Source organism: Anopheles cruzii, chromosome 3, assembly GCF_943734635.1.
Source record: "Anopheles cruzii chromosome 3, idAnoCruzAS_RS32_06, whole genome shotgun sequence".
NCBI classification, from domain to species: domain Eukaryota; kingdom Metazoa; phylum Arthropoda; class Insecta; order Diptera; family Culicidae; genus Anopheles; species Anopheles cruzii.
The window spans coordinates 51,438,571-51,451,114 of NC_069145.1; the positions used below are offsets into that span (position 1 = coordinate 51,438,571).

A 12,544-nucleotide genomic window follows, 5' to 3' on the forward strand; every position below is an offset into this window, starting at 1 on the left:
TACCTCCTCAGGCCTGTGCGCCACCGGTGATCGGGTGTTCAAGCCAAAAGCAGCAAAAAAAACAGTAGAAACTTTAAAGCGGCAAGGGCCCTTTTTATTTCTGCAACGAAATTACAGCCTAAATACACCGACTTTAAAAAAATCACCGGAGCAATCAACTTCATTCTCTCTGAATAACAAAATCAGATGAAAACAATTCAAATGTAAAACAACATCATGTGCGTTAATAAATAACCAACAGTTGATTCATTCGAGTATTTTTTCATTAAGCTTTAATTAATAACACGAATGCTTTAAAAACAGTCGTGAGCAACAGTAACAGTAATAACATATTTCAGTTTTCAAGTTCACGCTGAGTGGACGCCGTCACGAATAGCGCTATTGTAAAAAATTAAGCTGCCAGCACTGTTCGGACGTCTAATGTTATCAGACGATTGGTTATTTGTCAAAAGTCTGACACTTTTGCCGGGAAGTGTTTTTATTACTTATGTTTGTTTATCAGTACGAACATTACGTCAAACTATTTTGATTAATAATAAGGGGAGGGACTGTTTTATATGCGAGATGTAACGTATAGTGTAGAACTGAGAATAAAATGCCCGCTCATTAACTAACTGTTGACGGATGACCATATCGAATTTATTCATCTCATTTTATTTTGTAAAACGACAGCTATTGGATTAGTAATCTGAATGCTTTCACTAAGCATAAATTGCTGGTAAAAGGCGATACTGGACCGATAGTTCTTTCGAACTTTGTTATGCGCATCGTAACGTCTTGGCAAAAAATGCCAACGAGCATGAACGACACATGAACAAGTTCAGCAAAGCACACAGTATTCACACAAACGAACGTATGTGTATATCTATGGTTTGCTGTAACGGTATCTCATTTTATCCGGAGGCTCACAGTATTCCTTTACTATCAGCTTGCAAAGGAAAACGTGGAACACTATAATAATGACGCAAATCGAGACCCAAAACAGCGTCGGTAAGCCTCCTAGATGATGTCCGTGCTTGTGCAATGCAATAACGGCAGGCTGGTGAGCTGGCGCTACACGGACTTCTTGGATGTGAATCGCATGCCTAAGATCTTCCATGTGCTTGCGGTCCGAGGTGATGTAGAGAATCGATGTCACGGGTTCAGTGAGCTTTACTGGAAACGTTAGCTTCGATTGGCGCAGCTGTATCGGATCATCTAAACAGCCTGCGTCACACGCATAATAGTTACGATCGGAACGATCCAACGCTACAGACAGAATCGCTTTGTTGTCGTCGCGGACGGCGATGGAAACATTCAGATGGGTCTTGTTGCCATAGTTCAATCGGCGGAAATCGTAGTCACGATGTAGATATTTGGGGTGAATGTTCAACTCCAGATGCTGGTTGCTGAAGCGGAACCCGCCAAAGCTCAGCACCATCGCTTGCACGATTCCGCTAGCTCCGGCTTTGATCAGATTATGGCATCCCTGCTTCTCGAGGGTCAGCATCCACGAAGCGACCAAGGCATTGTGCTCCTCGAACGAAGACATTTGGCGCCACAAATTGTCGGCCTGTAACGTATGGTAGCTGTCGTAACACCCTTCAGCGTACGTCAATGACCGAGCAATCTCATCCTTGCGCACGGCCGTCACGGATTGTTCGTATTCGAAGGCACGAGCATGCGATACAACCGCGTACATAGTAGCGTTGATGTTATTCCCGTTCAGCGTGTTCTCTGCTTTCGATGTGCTTATGTGGAACCCTGTTTCCCACAGGGCGTTCCAAGCCCGAATGTGGTCCCGTTTGAAGCTATTGTAGGCACCATGTTCGCCATATTCTGCTGCTGCCAGTGCCCGGTTCATGGCATCGATCGCTTGCTTTTCAACGACGTCCTTATACGCGGCCATCTTATCATGCCCAACCGGTTCGGAATAGTTTATCGTGAGCAGCAGCTCCAGCTTGGTTGTGCCCCTTTTCTTCAGTGTTATCACACGGGGAAGTTTTCGCGATACGATGGAGACCAAACGCACCTGAGCCTGTTCCTTGCTGCCTGCTGTCGGTGGAACGTCCACCGCTCCCGAGACAACCTGGTACTCGAGAATCGTGGAGCCGTGCTGTAGCTTGATGTTTGTCACCACTGCAGACGGCCAGTCAGAAATTCGTGGCACAATAAGCTCAATGTCCATCAGCTGGTTTTTTGTGTTCGTCAGCTGGAGTTCCTGCACAAACACGGATGGTATCGTACGATGGGCATAGTACTGATAAGACGCATAGTAGCCGTCCGCGAAACACTGAAACCGGTGCACAATACCGCTCAGGTACTCAACGACCGTTGCCTCGCGAAAGATGTTATCGGCACTTGCAACACTGACAATTGGATGAAAGTTTACCGGCTGCAGAAGAGCTCGGCCGCGAAAAATATTCAGATGCGCCGAATGTTCGACTTCCAGCCCGAACCAACCATTGCCGACGTATGGTATGGCATCGTATTCGTGTGGAAAAGGGTTTTGATGCCGGATATTTACGTTGTATTCTAGGTTTTGCAGGTAGAAAGGAGTTAACCGGTCGTCCATACAGCGCATCGTCTGGTCTGTGGAATGGATCACAGTTGAAATCGATATCAGTGGTGGGTGCAAGGGACCGCTGCTTACCCTTTGTTGGTTCGCTTTGGCCGAATAGCCATCGAAGAAACGATGGCCCTATGTACAGTAAAAAGACAGCTACAATGAAGAGTACCAGGAACAGTTTCCGGTACGATAAGTTGCCGTCGAACGTTCGTTTCAGCCGACGAGTTAAATCACTGGTATCGAACTTGTAGTTCATCTTAATGGCTAATATTTCCGTACGGTTTGTGCTAGGATTAGGGAAACTCAATGCCAGTGGATGTTGGCTGAATGCTGTGAAAAGTTTTACACTTCGGGGACCATGACTTATTACGACCGCAAACTTAGTGTCCTTTTCATTGCAATTTCTATACGCAGTTTGACATCGTCGAGCGGCACTCAAAACAATAACATACCCTTCAGTATCGTCCCTAATTGGGTAAGGGAAGCCTTCTACTATCTCTTCAGCACTGCTACAGGAGTCTTAAATTTATTTCATTCAACATCCATAAACATGTACCTGCGTATATTTGATGATTTTGCTTTCAGAAACAATAATATATTTTGTTTTGTACCATATTGCTTCGCTGATGTAGTGCGGTGATGAATGTTTTGAGTGGGGAAGATCGGTTGAGGGAGGACCGGTTTAAAGAACCGGTTCAAGCGAGGTTTGATTGACCCGGTTAAAAATTCATACTGGAAGGCCACACGAAGCGAAAATAAACGATTTGACATTAATCTATAATGTCAAATCGTTTGCGCTTATGTCAAAACGTTTATGAGTCCGCGGAGATGTAAAACGATTTGACATTACAGATTAATGTTACAGTTTTTACGCGATTTGGATTTTTTGCATTCTTTTCTCAAGTATGCAACACAGTTGAATATTCAAATTCAGTTGCCCACTTCAGCCTTACTTAATTGTCACCAATGGTAGACTTTATTATTCAATAAGTCCAGGTAACTCTTCAGTTTGTGAATTGATCCGTGATTCTTTGGCCGTTTTCTAGAGATTGAGTTAAAAAAAGAAACAGACTCGCACTATAGTGAGTGAAAATTAATTTATTTTGCAGTTGTTTATTTGTTTGTTTGTCTGTCTGTGGATGTTTTTCATTATTTCCAAATACTTACTAACGATAATGAATTTGTTTGATGAGTAACACTGCAATGTGGATTAAAATCTTCGTTTTGATAAATATCTAATCCCTAAAACATTCTATTTTGGAAAATTCGTTCGACTTCTCCATTTACTGCTTTTTCTTATAATCTTAAAATGATTATAACCTCCATCTCTATATGAGGCGTTTCGTAGGTTTTTGCTCTGTTTCTACGTTCATACTTTGTCAATGGGATAAAAAACTGACATTTTTCTCGAATCTTTTACCAATATCCAAACAAATAAGAACTTCGTTCGTTCGTTCGCGCCAATTTGTGTATCCTTATCCTTACACTCATTCTTTGTGGGATGTGTGATTCGTTAGTAGTATGAGTGACTTAATTGGTGTGCTGTGTTAGTCGTAGCTGCTAGAACCCATGCGTCCCATGCGTTCATCCGTCTATCCATTTTTCGCTGATTGATGGTTTGTTGAGATGAACCGGAAAGGAAAAAGGAGTACGACCATGCTTGGTTTTTCAAATACTGTCAAACGGACTACGGACAATGATGGCGGCAAACAGAAAACTGACAAACGATTATGCGGTTGGTGAGCTCACGGTTTGTGGAACAATGGCAAAAACACACTCGATTCCTTGTGATTCTGATCTGTCACTAAAAGTTTGCGATTATTATGCGCAAGATGGCTTGCGTAGCCTCTCTCTCGTTAGTACTTCGCTTAGTGCGTCTGCTCACTAATTCGGCTGATTTCGGCAGGTCACGCAGCAGGCCTGCATGTAGTAGTCAAAGCTACACAGTTTGGCCTTCATCACGATCGAGCAGTTTGGGAACTGGTCGCGACAATTTTCATCGTTCAGCATTGGATCGGTGCGATATTCGTCCGAATCCAGCAGAGGAAACTGCGACGTCGAGCCTGCGGCTGTCGTTGTGACCGGCGTAGCCGTTGTCTGCGGGCACGGGTCCTCGTTACACATCCGGTAGGCAGTCGGCCGGTCAGCGTAGCGGCAACTAACCGATTCCTGAAGCATTTTGTCGCGCAAATTGAACTCCAAGCATTTGACGACGCGACGCTGATTACCACTGCCACAAGGTTTGGTGCACTGTGTGGGAGATACAGTAACGGAAACGGAAAGCTGAGAGTTACGGTTTCTTCTCAAAACATCTTTCTACAGTCTATTAGTCTACAGTATTAGTACTAGAGGAATGGGTTAGTCCAAAAGGATACATGCCCACTTTCTGGGGCGCAACTGTCCAAATATGTAAATTATACTGCACAACACTCCGCAGCCTCTGTACCTCTGTCCAGTCGGAAAAGTGCCACCTTGGTTTGCAATCGTCGAACAATTCACTGTCGCAGGGTTCGATCGCCTTTGGCCTGATCGCCTGATCGCAGTCGTTTTCCGGGGCAAAGTGATCGTTGCGTATGCAGAGCACCGTCCTGGAGCGGGTCAAGTTGAAACAATCGCCCGAGCACTGTAACGGAAGAGAGAGATTGGAGATTCCGTTTGCGCTCGACGGAAGACGGAACTCACCAACGTCCACGGTCCGGTGAACCACTCGCCATACTCGCACGCCCGATCGCTGGTACACTCGCGTGAAGTCTCCGGCATAAGGCGCAGGTCGCACCGTTCGAAGTTGGACGACGAGCTGCGATCGCAGAAGATCGAGCGCGTCTGTAATCCGATGCCGCAGGCCGTGGAGCAGCGTGTGCTCCAGTTAGCCGTAAGCCAGATGCCGGTTTTTTTCGACTCAGCACGATAGTGGATGCGGTTTATGTCCTGCCGCTGGTGTCCATAGTGGCTGCTGACGACGGTTCCCATCGACGTGGTATCCGCGTCGTTCTGTGTCCCAGTTACGCCACGCCCAGCCCCGTCCCCGAGAGCGGCGTGATGTTGCGGCTGCTGCTGGTGACCGCGATGGCCTCGGTGATGGTCATGATGTTCGTGCTGTTGCCCATTTCCGGTCTGCCTATGACGCGGTGGCTCAACCTGTGGCGCTGCTGCTGAGTGCGGAACAGAAGGCGGTGGTGTCGGTTTGACAACTCGCGAGCATTCACACCGCTCCGTACTCGGTGGCAGCTCGTCCATGCACGCCCCGTTGCTGACCTGTATCACGATGCCCGACAGTAGCTCCTGGACGCACTTAACTTCACGCGCCCGGAAAACCGCTTCGTCGTACTTTTCCTCGCAGTTGCACTGATTCCAGTCACCCAGCTTCCAGTACGCCGGGCACGGCTGGGTGTTGCAGCGCATCACGTTTTCGTTCAGAATCGGTTGCTGCAGGTGGATGCAACGTTTGGGGGAAAACACCCGTGTCGGGGACTCGCGGACACACTTGATGATCGGCTGCTGGATGCCTCCGCCGCACGACTTGCTGCAGGCACTGAACCCAATCACCTTCCAAAGGTATTTCCGCTTGCGCTGGCCGACTGCACGGCCGGAAGTGCTGGTGGTGGTGGTGGTGCCGTTACCAGCAACCGTCACTGGGCGTTGTTTCGGCACCCGAAGGTTCGCTTTTTCGGAAATTTCGTTACCAGCTGGAAGCAGAAAAAACAAACGTTACGTAAAAATGGATCCGAGGACGTCACCCCAGATGCGCCGGGAGCTTACCTTCTGGGCGCGGATCTTCCAGCGATGATGGCTCTGTAGACTGTGCTGTGCTGACCGGCACCAGATACTCGTACTTGATACCCGGGTTCGGCGACTGAGAGAGAAGGAACAGCTGCACCGGTTCGTTGGTAGGCCCGAGAGCGGTCACCCACTCCGTGATGCCTTCCACGTGACGGAAGCTGCTGTTCGACCCGTTGTTCAGCCCATCGATTCGGCGATAATCGAACACGGTGCCGGCGGCAACGTAATGGCCGCTAAGCGAGATCGTATAGTCTCCGTTGATGAAGAATCGCTGATCGTTTGTTTTGAGCGCTGTAAAGCAAGGGAACAGGTAATGAATTTCAGGAGAAATCACACGAATGTGGATACTTTTCTGGGCAAAAAATCAAACACAATAACAATCCTTATAAATACGGCGCAACCCGTTTCTAAAAACACAAAATCCTTCTTAGAATCTGAAAACATCTGAGAATCTGATTTTTTTAAGTAGGATAAAAGAACGCCCATTGCTGGCCGCAGTTGGAGGACAAGTAAATCAAGTGCGTAGAGCGGAAGTCGGATAGCCGAAAGGCTGCTTCTGGAGTTCAACGGAAGTGACCAGTGAACACATTGCTCTAGGAATGTATGAAGTCTCTGTTCCTGTAGCCACAACTAACTTGCTTTTCAGCTCCAGAAAGCAGGATTGTATCGTGAAGCTGTTTTGTTTCACGATCCAGGCGCATTGTCATGGAGCCAAGTTACCGCACTGTGTCGTCTGGCTCATTATGGTCGCTTTTCCATCAATGGATGGGTAAAATCGATCATTTCTTGTCAGTAGCGATCTACAGGGTGTCCAAGCAAGCCATCTTTTTTTCATTTGGTTATAAAACAGAAACGGCTGAATATTTTTCGATGCTAAAACATTTATTTTAAAGGTAGATTCTTAGAATTTATGTACAAAATACAGTTTCGGTTGCAGACATTTGAGAAATATGAAAAATTTATTTCCAACGTGGTAGGTCGTCAAATCATTCGTCAAAAGCACTTTTCATTGAAGCTCATTTCCACCTCGGTGGCTGTGTTAATATGCAGTATTGTGGTTAATATGCAACATTTCGTGCAAGAGAAGCCAATGCATCCACAATAAGTGACTGTTTGGTGCGGATTTTGGCTGATTGGTTTTTCAGCGAAATTGAAGCTGAGAACTTGGACGGCGTTTGGTTTGAACAGGACGGCACTACGTGCCATACAGCGTCAGCCACAATCGATATTTATGTTATGCGAACAAACCAGCAGCTATTGACAACTTCAATACACAAATTCAAGATGCTATTGCCGAAATAGGACCAGATACAACCGAAAATGTACTCAAAAATAGGTCGACCGAATGGGCTACTGCCAAACCAATTGTGGTAGACATTTGACCAAAATTGTTTTTCGTAAAAAAAATTTAAGAATCAACCTTTCAAATAAATGTTTAATCATCGAAAAATATTCAGCCGTTTTTGTTTTATAACAAAATGAAAAAAAGAGCTCCTGCTTGGACACCCTGTATATTACCGGTTTCACCAGGTTTTAGGAGCTTGTGGTACACCACACCTTTCTGGTCCAACCAGACACATAGCACTGTCTTTTGCTCGAATCGATCTGGTTGTGCAGTCAAAGTTGATGGTTGTCCCGGACTACCTAGTCACGATTTTTTTCTCTTTATGATTCTGAAAATAAATCCATTGGATCCATTGGAGTATTGGACACCTTTAGCTGATCCGCCAGTTGTTGTTCGGTCACTTTCGCCCAAAAATTCTTGTAGTACAGCGTGATCGAGCTTTTTTGGAGGCCTCTCAGGCTCTTTGTTTATCAAGTCAAAATCGTCAATCGTTTTGGACCAGCTGAAGGGAAAAAATCGTGGAAAAAAATCCTTTTTCTTCAGGACAATGCACTGAGTTGAGCGCATGTTGACAATGACAAGAATCCCTGAATAAAAATTCCAACTGTTGGACCATCACCGTATTCGCCAGATTTGGCCCCTAGCGACTTCCATCTGTTTCCAGACTCAAAACAAGAGCTTGGAAAGGGTTTTACAACAAATGATGAGGTCATAACAGTATTTTTTTTAATTTTACCCTTCCAGATTCTTGCTTTAGGAATGGAATTCTCAAATTGGAATTTCGTTGGAACAAGTGTACTGATGGTCAGCGAAACTATACTGACACAAATTTGATCGGAAACGCAACGTTAAGCCAGGCCAGGAAGTACACACGTGCTGCTCCCATCGGGTCACCACTTCTTCGTGCGTTGGCTACATATGTAATGCCGCTTTGATGCCGTTTGCTGTCTTCAAACTATTTACGGGCCAAGCAGAATGAACCATGAGAACCTCAATAAACATTGCTTCCTCCTTCCCTCTCTTGTTTCCTAGCTCGAGGCGAACTTTTCTTATCCCCTTCACTACGGGTTGGCATTTCCTTTTCGCTCCCAGTTCCTATTGTTCCTACTTGCAGGCAATCGTTCTCCGTGCACCTTCATTCGGTTCCCCTTTCGTGGCTCGGCTCTTGGATATGTTTTATTGAACCGAACGACGCTTAAACTATAACCTGAGCTGTCGTACCTATTACCCGAGTTCCAGCACCGCTCGACGAAACCAAAACAGAAAAAAACACCAGGCCTAGGTCCGTGCGACACAACACAAAGCATAGTTCCGGTGTTGCGGTGCATGAATTAATGGGCGATGTTTTGCGATGGTGCTGGCGCCTCGCTCTCGGATGGAAATGGACGGTAAATTAAGGTGTGCATCGGACAGATTTCCATCTTAATTTGGTTACGGTGCACATGCATAGCTTTTGTCCTCTTTGCTGCCACAAGCGGGAATGCGGGAATCGGGTTCGCGCTGGTGGGTTGTATGGTATAAATCGAGCACATCCCGGGCCCGGGCCCGATGGTGCAATGCGGAAAGCCGTTCACCGACGCGTTGGCGTTTGGACTTTTTCCCCTGTGAGAACTGTGCATTCGAATTCGACGCCTGGCCGTTCGTGCGTTCCTGAACGGGCATGGATTTCTATAATCGTCCTGGCTGGTGGAGGAGCGAAAACGGAACAAACCGAGCAAATACTTTCGATGGCGGTGGCCATCAATCTGAATTTATCTCAATTGGCCGAACGCGCAGTGGAACGCGCGATGTACGGTTGTTGCTCCATTATTCTCCGATTTATGCGTTATTTTATGATAATTTCTCTTTCCGTCGAGTTTCGACTTGATTCACTAGCACTTGGGCAATGTATTAGCAAATGTTAATACCGCACCGCAAGTCGGGTGAGACGGCGTGCGAAATTACAGGGCTGAGGACGGGGATCAAAAGTAGACGAACGGAGCGGAGACTTCAAATCCGTTATTGGCCGTTTCTCGGTTTTTGTTTCATTCAAGCCATTGAGAGGGCCTCGAACTCCGTGGTTCAATACGTGAAAGTCGGATCAGTGAACACAAATGCATTGCGCGGTGGCAGCTCGCATTTTAAATTATTAGTTCATCGGTTGCGAGATACGTTATGGGGCCATTCTGGATAAAAACTGGACAAGTCGACGTTCGAAACTCATGAATCTGACCCTCGAATCCCCAGGATCGGCGCGTGCGTCATTTATTTACGAGATTTCGTCACGAACCCGTCCCCGGCCGGAACCGGAACTTCTCTCGCGGCTTGCTGCTGAGGCACCAAAGCAGCATCAGTTAGGTCTTTTCCCAGCATCGTAATGCATTGGCACAATGGACCCTGTACTAGTGGCCGTCCAAAAAACAGGTGCCACAGGACACGAGGTAGCGTGACACTAGTTACAATACGACGCCAGTTGTGCGAGTGCATATATGTCAAGGAAATGGCACACATCTGCAGCGACAGCCAGCTGCAGCACCTGGACCGTGGGGCAACGGTTAAGGTGAATCGGTGCGAAGAGAGGGGTAACATTTAACCATCAGTCTGTTGGTTGCCAATGTGTGCGTGTTGCTCGCAAAAGTGTCCAACGACTCATAAATCCACTCCAAATGGGTCCTTGCGTCTCGGTGACCTTCGGCATACCAATTCAAAGAAGCAAAGGAAAACAGACCAAGACAGCGAAGTGTTATCCGGTTCCGGCGAGCAAATGGTCTTCTCTTCAGCCAGCCGCACACTCGTACCTTGAGGACGCTTTCATCGGTTTCATTAGAGATGGCAGAAAGCATTCGCTTTTATTGACTACTCCGAAGAGATGGCAAAGAATAAACTAAAAAAACATATATTCACACCCCCCTAAAAGTGGCCCGCCCGGGTTTTTTTTAAGATGATCCGGGTATCCGGCTGCTCTTCTTTGAAAACCGTTAGAAAGTGCATTAACAAAGTGTGATCCGTCGGTCCCTCGTTTCCACGAGCACAACACACCTCCGCCTGGTCCTCGGATCGCCAATCGCTGCGCGCTTTACTTACCGAGATAGTTCTGGCTGTTCTGCAGCTCGGTGATCGTTATGTTCGACGCCCCGGATGGGATGCTGGCCACGTGGACGTAGCCATTGTTGGGGTTGGTCTTCGTGTAGATGCCCGATACTGGTCGACACACGGTGGTCCCACACCGGACGGCGCCATTGTTCATGAACGTGCCCGAAATTACGCCACTGTTATGAACGGCCTGGAAAGAAATTCGGAACATATCGTGTAAAGTACGCCTCATTCGTAGAAAGAACCATTGCCAAAACTGCCCCATGAATCCCTGCGATTCCCACAAGGTGCTAAAAGGAGCTACAAACACATCCGCGTACAGCTAATATGGGTCACTTAACTTCATGTTTTTGTTTTCGGTTAATTGAACGTGAGACGACAAGAGCCGTGAGGCGACACAGAGAAAGGCTGGCTTGAAAGCTGCCACTTTTGGTCCTCTGCTCTGCTTTCTCGGCGAATGGAATACGATTCTCAGAAGAAAAGCGTTTAGAAAAGCGGGCTAGAACTTTATTCTGTGCACCGGGCTCACAAAGGGACGCAACACCTGGCTTCTCAATTACTTTGCGAGGCCAGGCCTCGCCCTACACAGGAGCGGCCGACGAAAATGTCTTCCGTTCTTTTAACTCTTAAGAAACGTTGTTTGCTTTTAATTTCCTCTTGCCTTGGCCTCAAACTCGCGCCCTCGGGTATGGAGCCGCAACGAGCCGTTAGTCCTACGTATTACCGATTGAGCGTTTTGCTCTTTACTCTACGAAACCTTTTCTAAACAAACCAGAAACGCTAGATCCGCACATCCGGAATTGTGGCCCTTCGAGAGTCTCAGAAAGTGACGAGATTGATTGATTTCATTGCTCGAATGATATCATAGCAACTAGACGCGGCCTCCTTATGTTGTGACACACATAACACATTAGTATTGTAGCTGAGCACGGTGTTTGCTGGCGTAAGCATTCTTTATGAGATGTTTAAAACCAAAAATTTGGAGGTGATTGTAGAATGAAGCAGGATCTTGACAATCGACAGGATCGAAAGTATCACTCAATAGTCAACAGTGGGGATAAACTAACCGATATTTTAACATAAATGAATCGATTGAAGAAAGTTAAATAATTGATTATTAACTATGCCAAGTTTTTCTCAGTTAATTTGATAAGTATTGTCTCGTCTATAGTCTTAAGTAATACTAAAAAGTGGGTTGGCAACAGAATAAAGTTAAGCAGTGTTCGTTATCAATCAGATTGATCAACTTAGAAATCCTTTTTAAATTATGTTTTTACGCCTTTTAACCGGCACTGCCTAGCAAAGCAGGACAGGAAATATTTGGTAAAACTATGCTAAGCTACGCTACTAAGCTTTTCATACAAATGGCAAATTAGAGCCACCACCACCAGTGCGTGCATCATAAAACGAAGCTACACTCAATACTGAACTCATGAAAATCAATTAATCATTCTCAGGATGGTCCAAAGGCCTCGGCCTTTAGCATTAAAGGAAAATTTGCTGCAAACCTGTTGGCTACAAGCCACCAGGAACATTGCCGCTGGCCCGAGAATTCACTTAATTATTCCATTTTCTCACTTCCGAACAGCAATCCGCTGTGGTAATCCAGTCGGAATAATTAAGACACCGTTTTCACGATAAAAACACCCAGGAACGCACGAAGGTGTCCTGTTTCTTTGATTAAATAAGCGGCGAAAGCCACCAGTTGCGACCACTACGGGTGCGCGAGCGGTCTCGGGCGCGTCCCCGAAAACCGTGCAGGTTGCCGTCCGAGGTTTAGTTTACCTCAGTTTAAAGTT

The 12,544-nt window shown here is 46.4% G+C and overlaps 2 protein-coding genes across 2 annotated transcripts in view; both read right to left on the reverse strand.

The window, feature by feature from the left end:
• Positions 1–720: 720 nt before the first annotated feature.
• LOC128272557 (uncharacterized protein KIAA2013 homolog) lies at positions 721–2,933 on the reverse strand. The gene is made up of 2 exons (XM_053010383.1): positions 2,633–2,933; positions 721–2,571 (listed from the first exon to the last, which is right to left on the reverse strand). Exons 1-2 carry the CDS (start codon positions 2,802–2,804, stop codon positions 866–868), a joined length of 1,878 nt encoding a protein of 625 aa, XP_052866343.1. The 5' UTR covers positions 2,805–2,933; the 3' UTR covers positions 721–865.
• A 751-nt stretch (positions 2,934–3,684) lies between these two features.
• Positions 3,685–12,544, reverse strand: part of LOC128270561 (thrombospondin type-1 domain-containing protein 4) — a 79,165-nt gene continuing 70,305 nt past the window's right edge. Inside the window, exons 7-11 of the mRNA XM_053007971.1 lie at positions 10,737–10,935; positions 6,308–6,619; positions 5,231–6,234; positions 4,995–5,171; positions 3,685–4,798 (exon numbers count right to left, since the gene is read on the reverse strand). Coding sequence (XP_052863931.1) covers positions 4,433–4,798; positions 4,995–5,171; positions 5,231–6,234; positions 6,308–6,619; positions 10,737–10,935 — 2,058 coding nt within the window. The 3' untranslated portion in view covers positions 3,685–4,432. The remainder of the gene's footprint in view (positions 4,799–4,994; positions 5,172–5,230; positions 6,235–6,307; positions 6,620–10,736; positions 10,936–12,544) is intronic.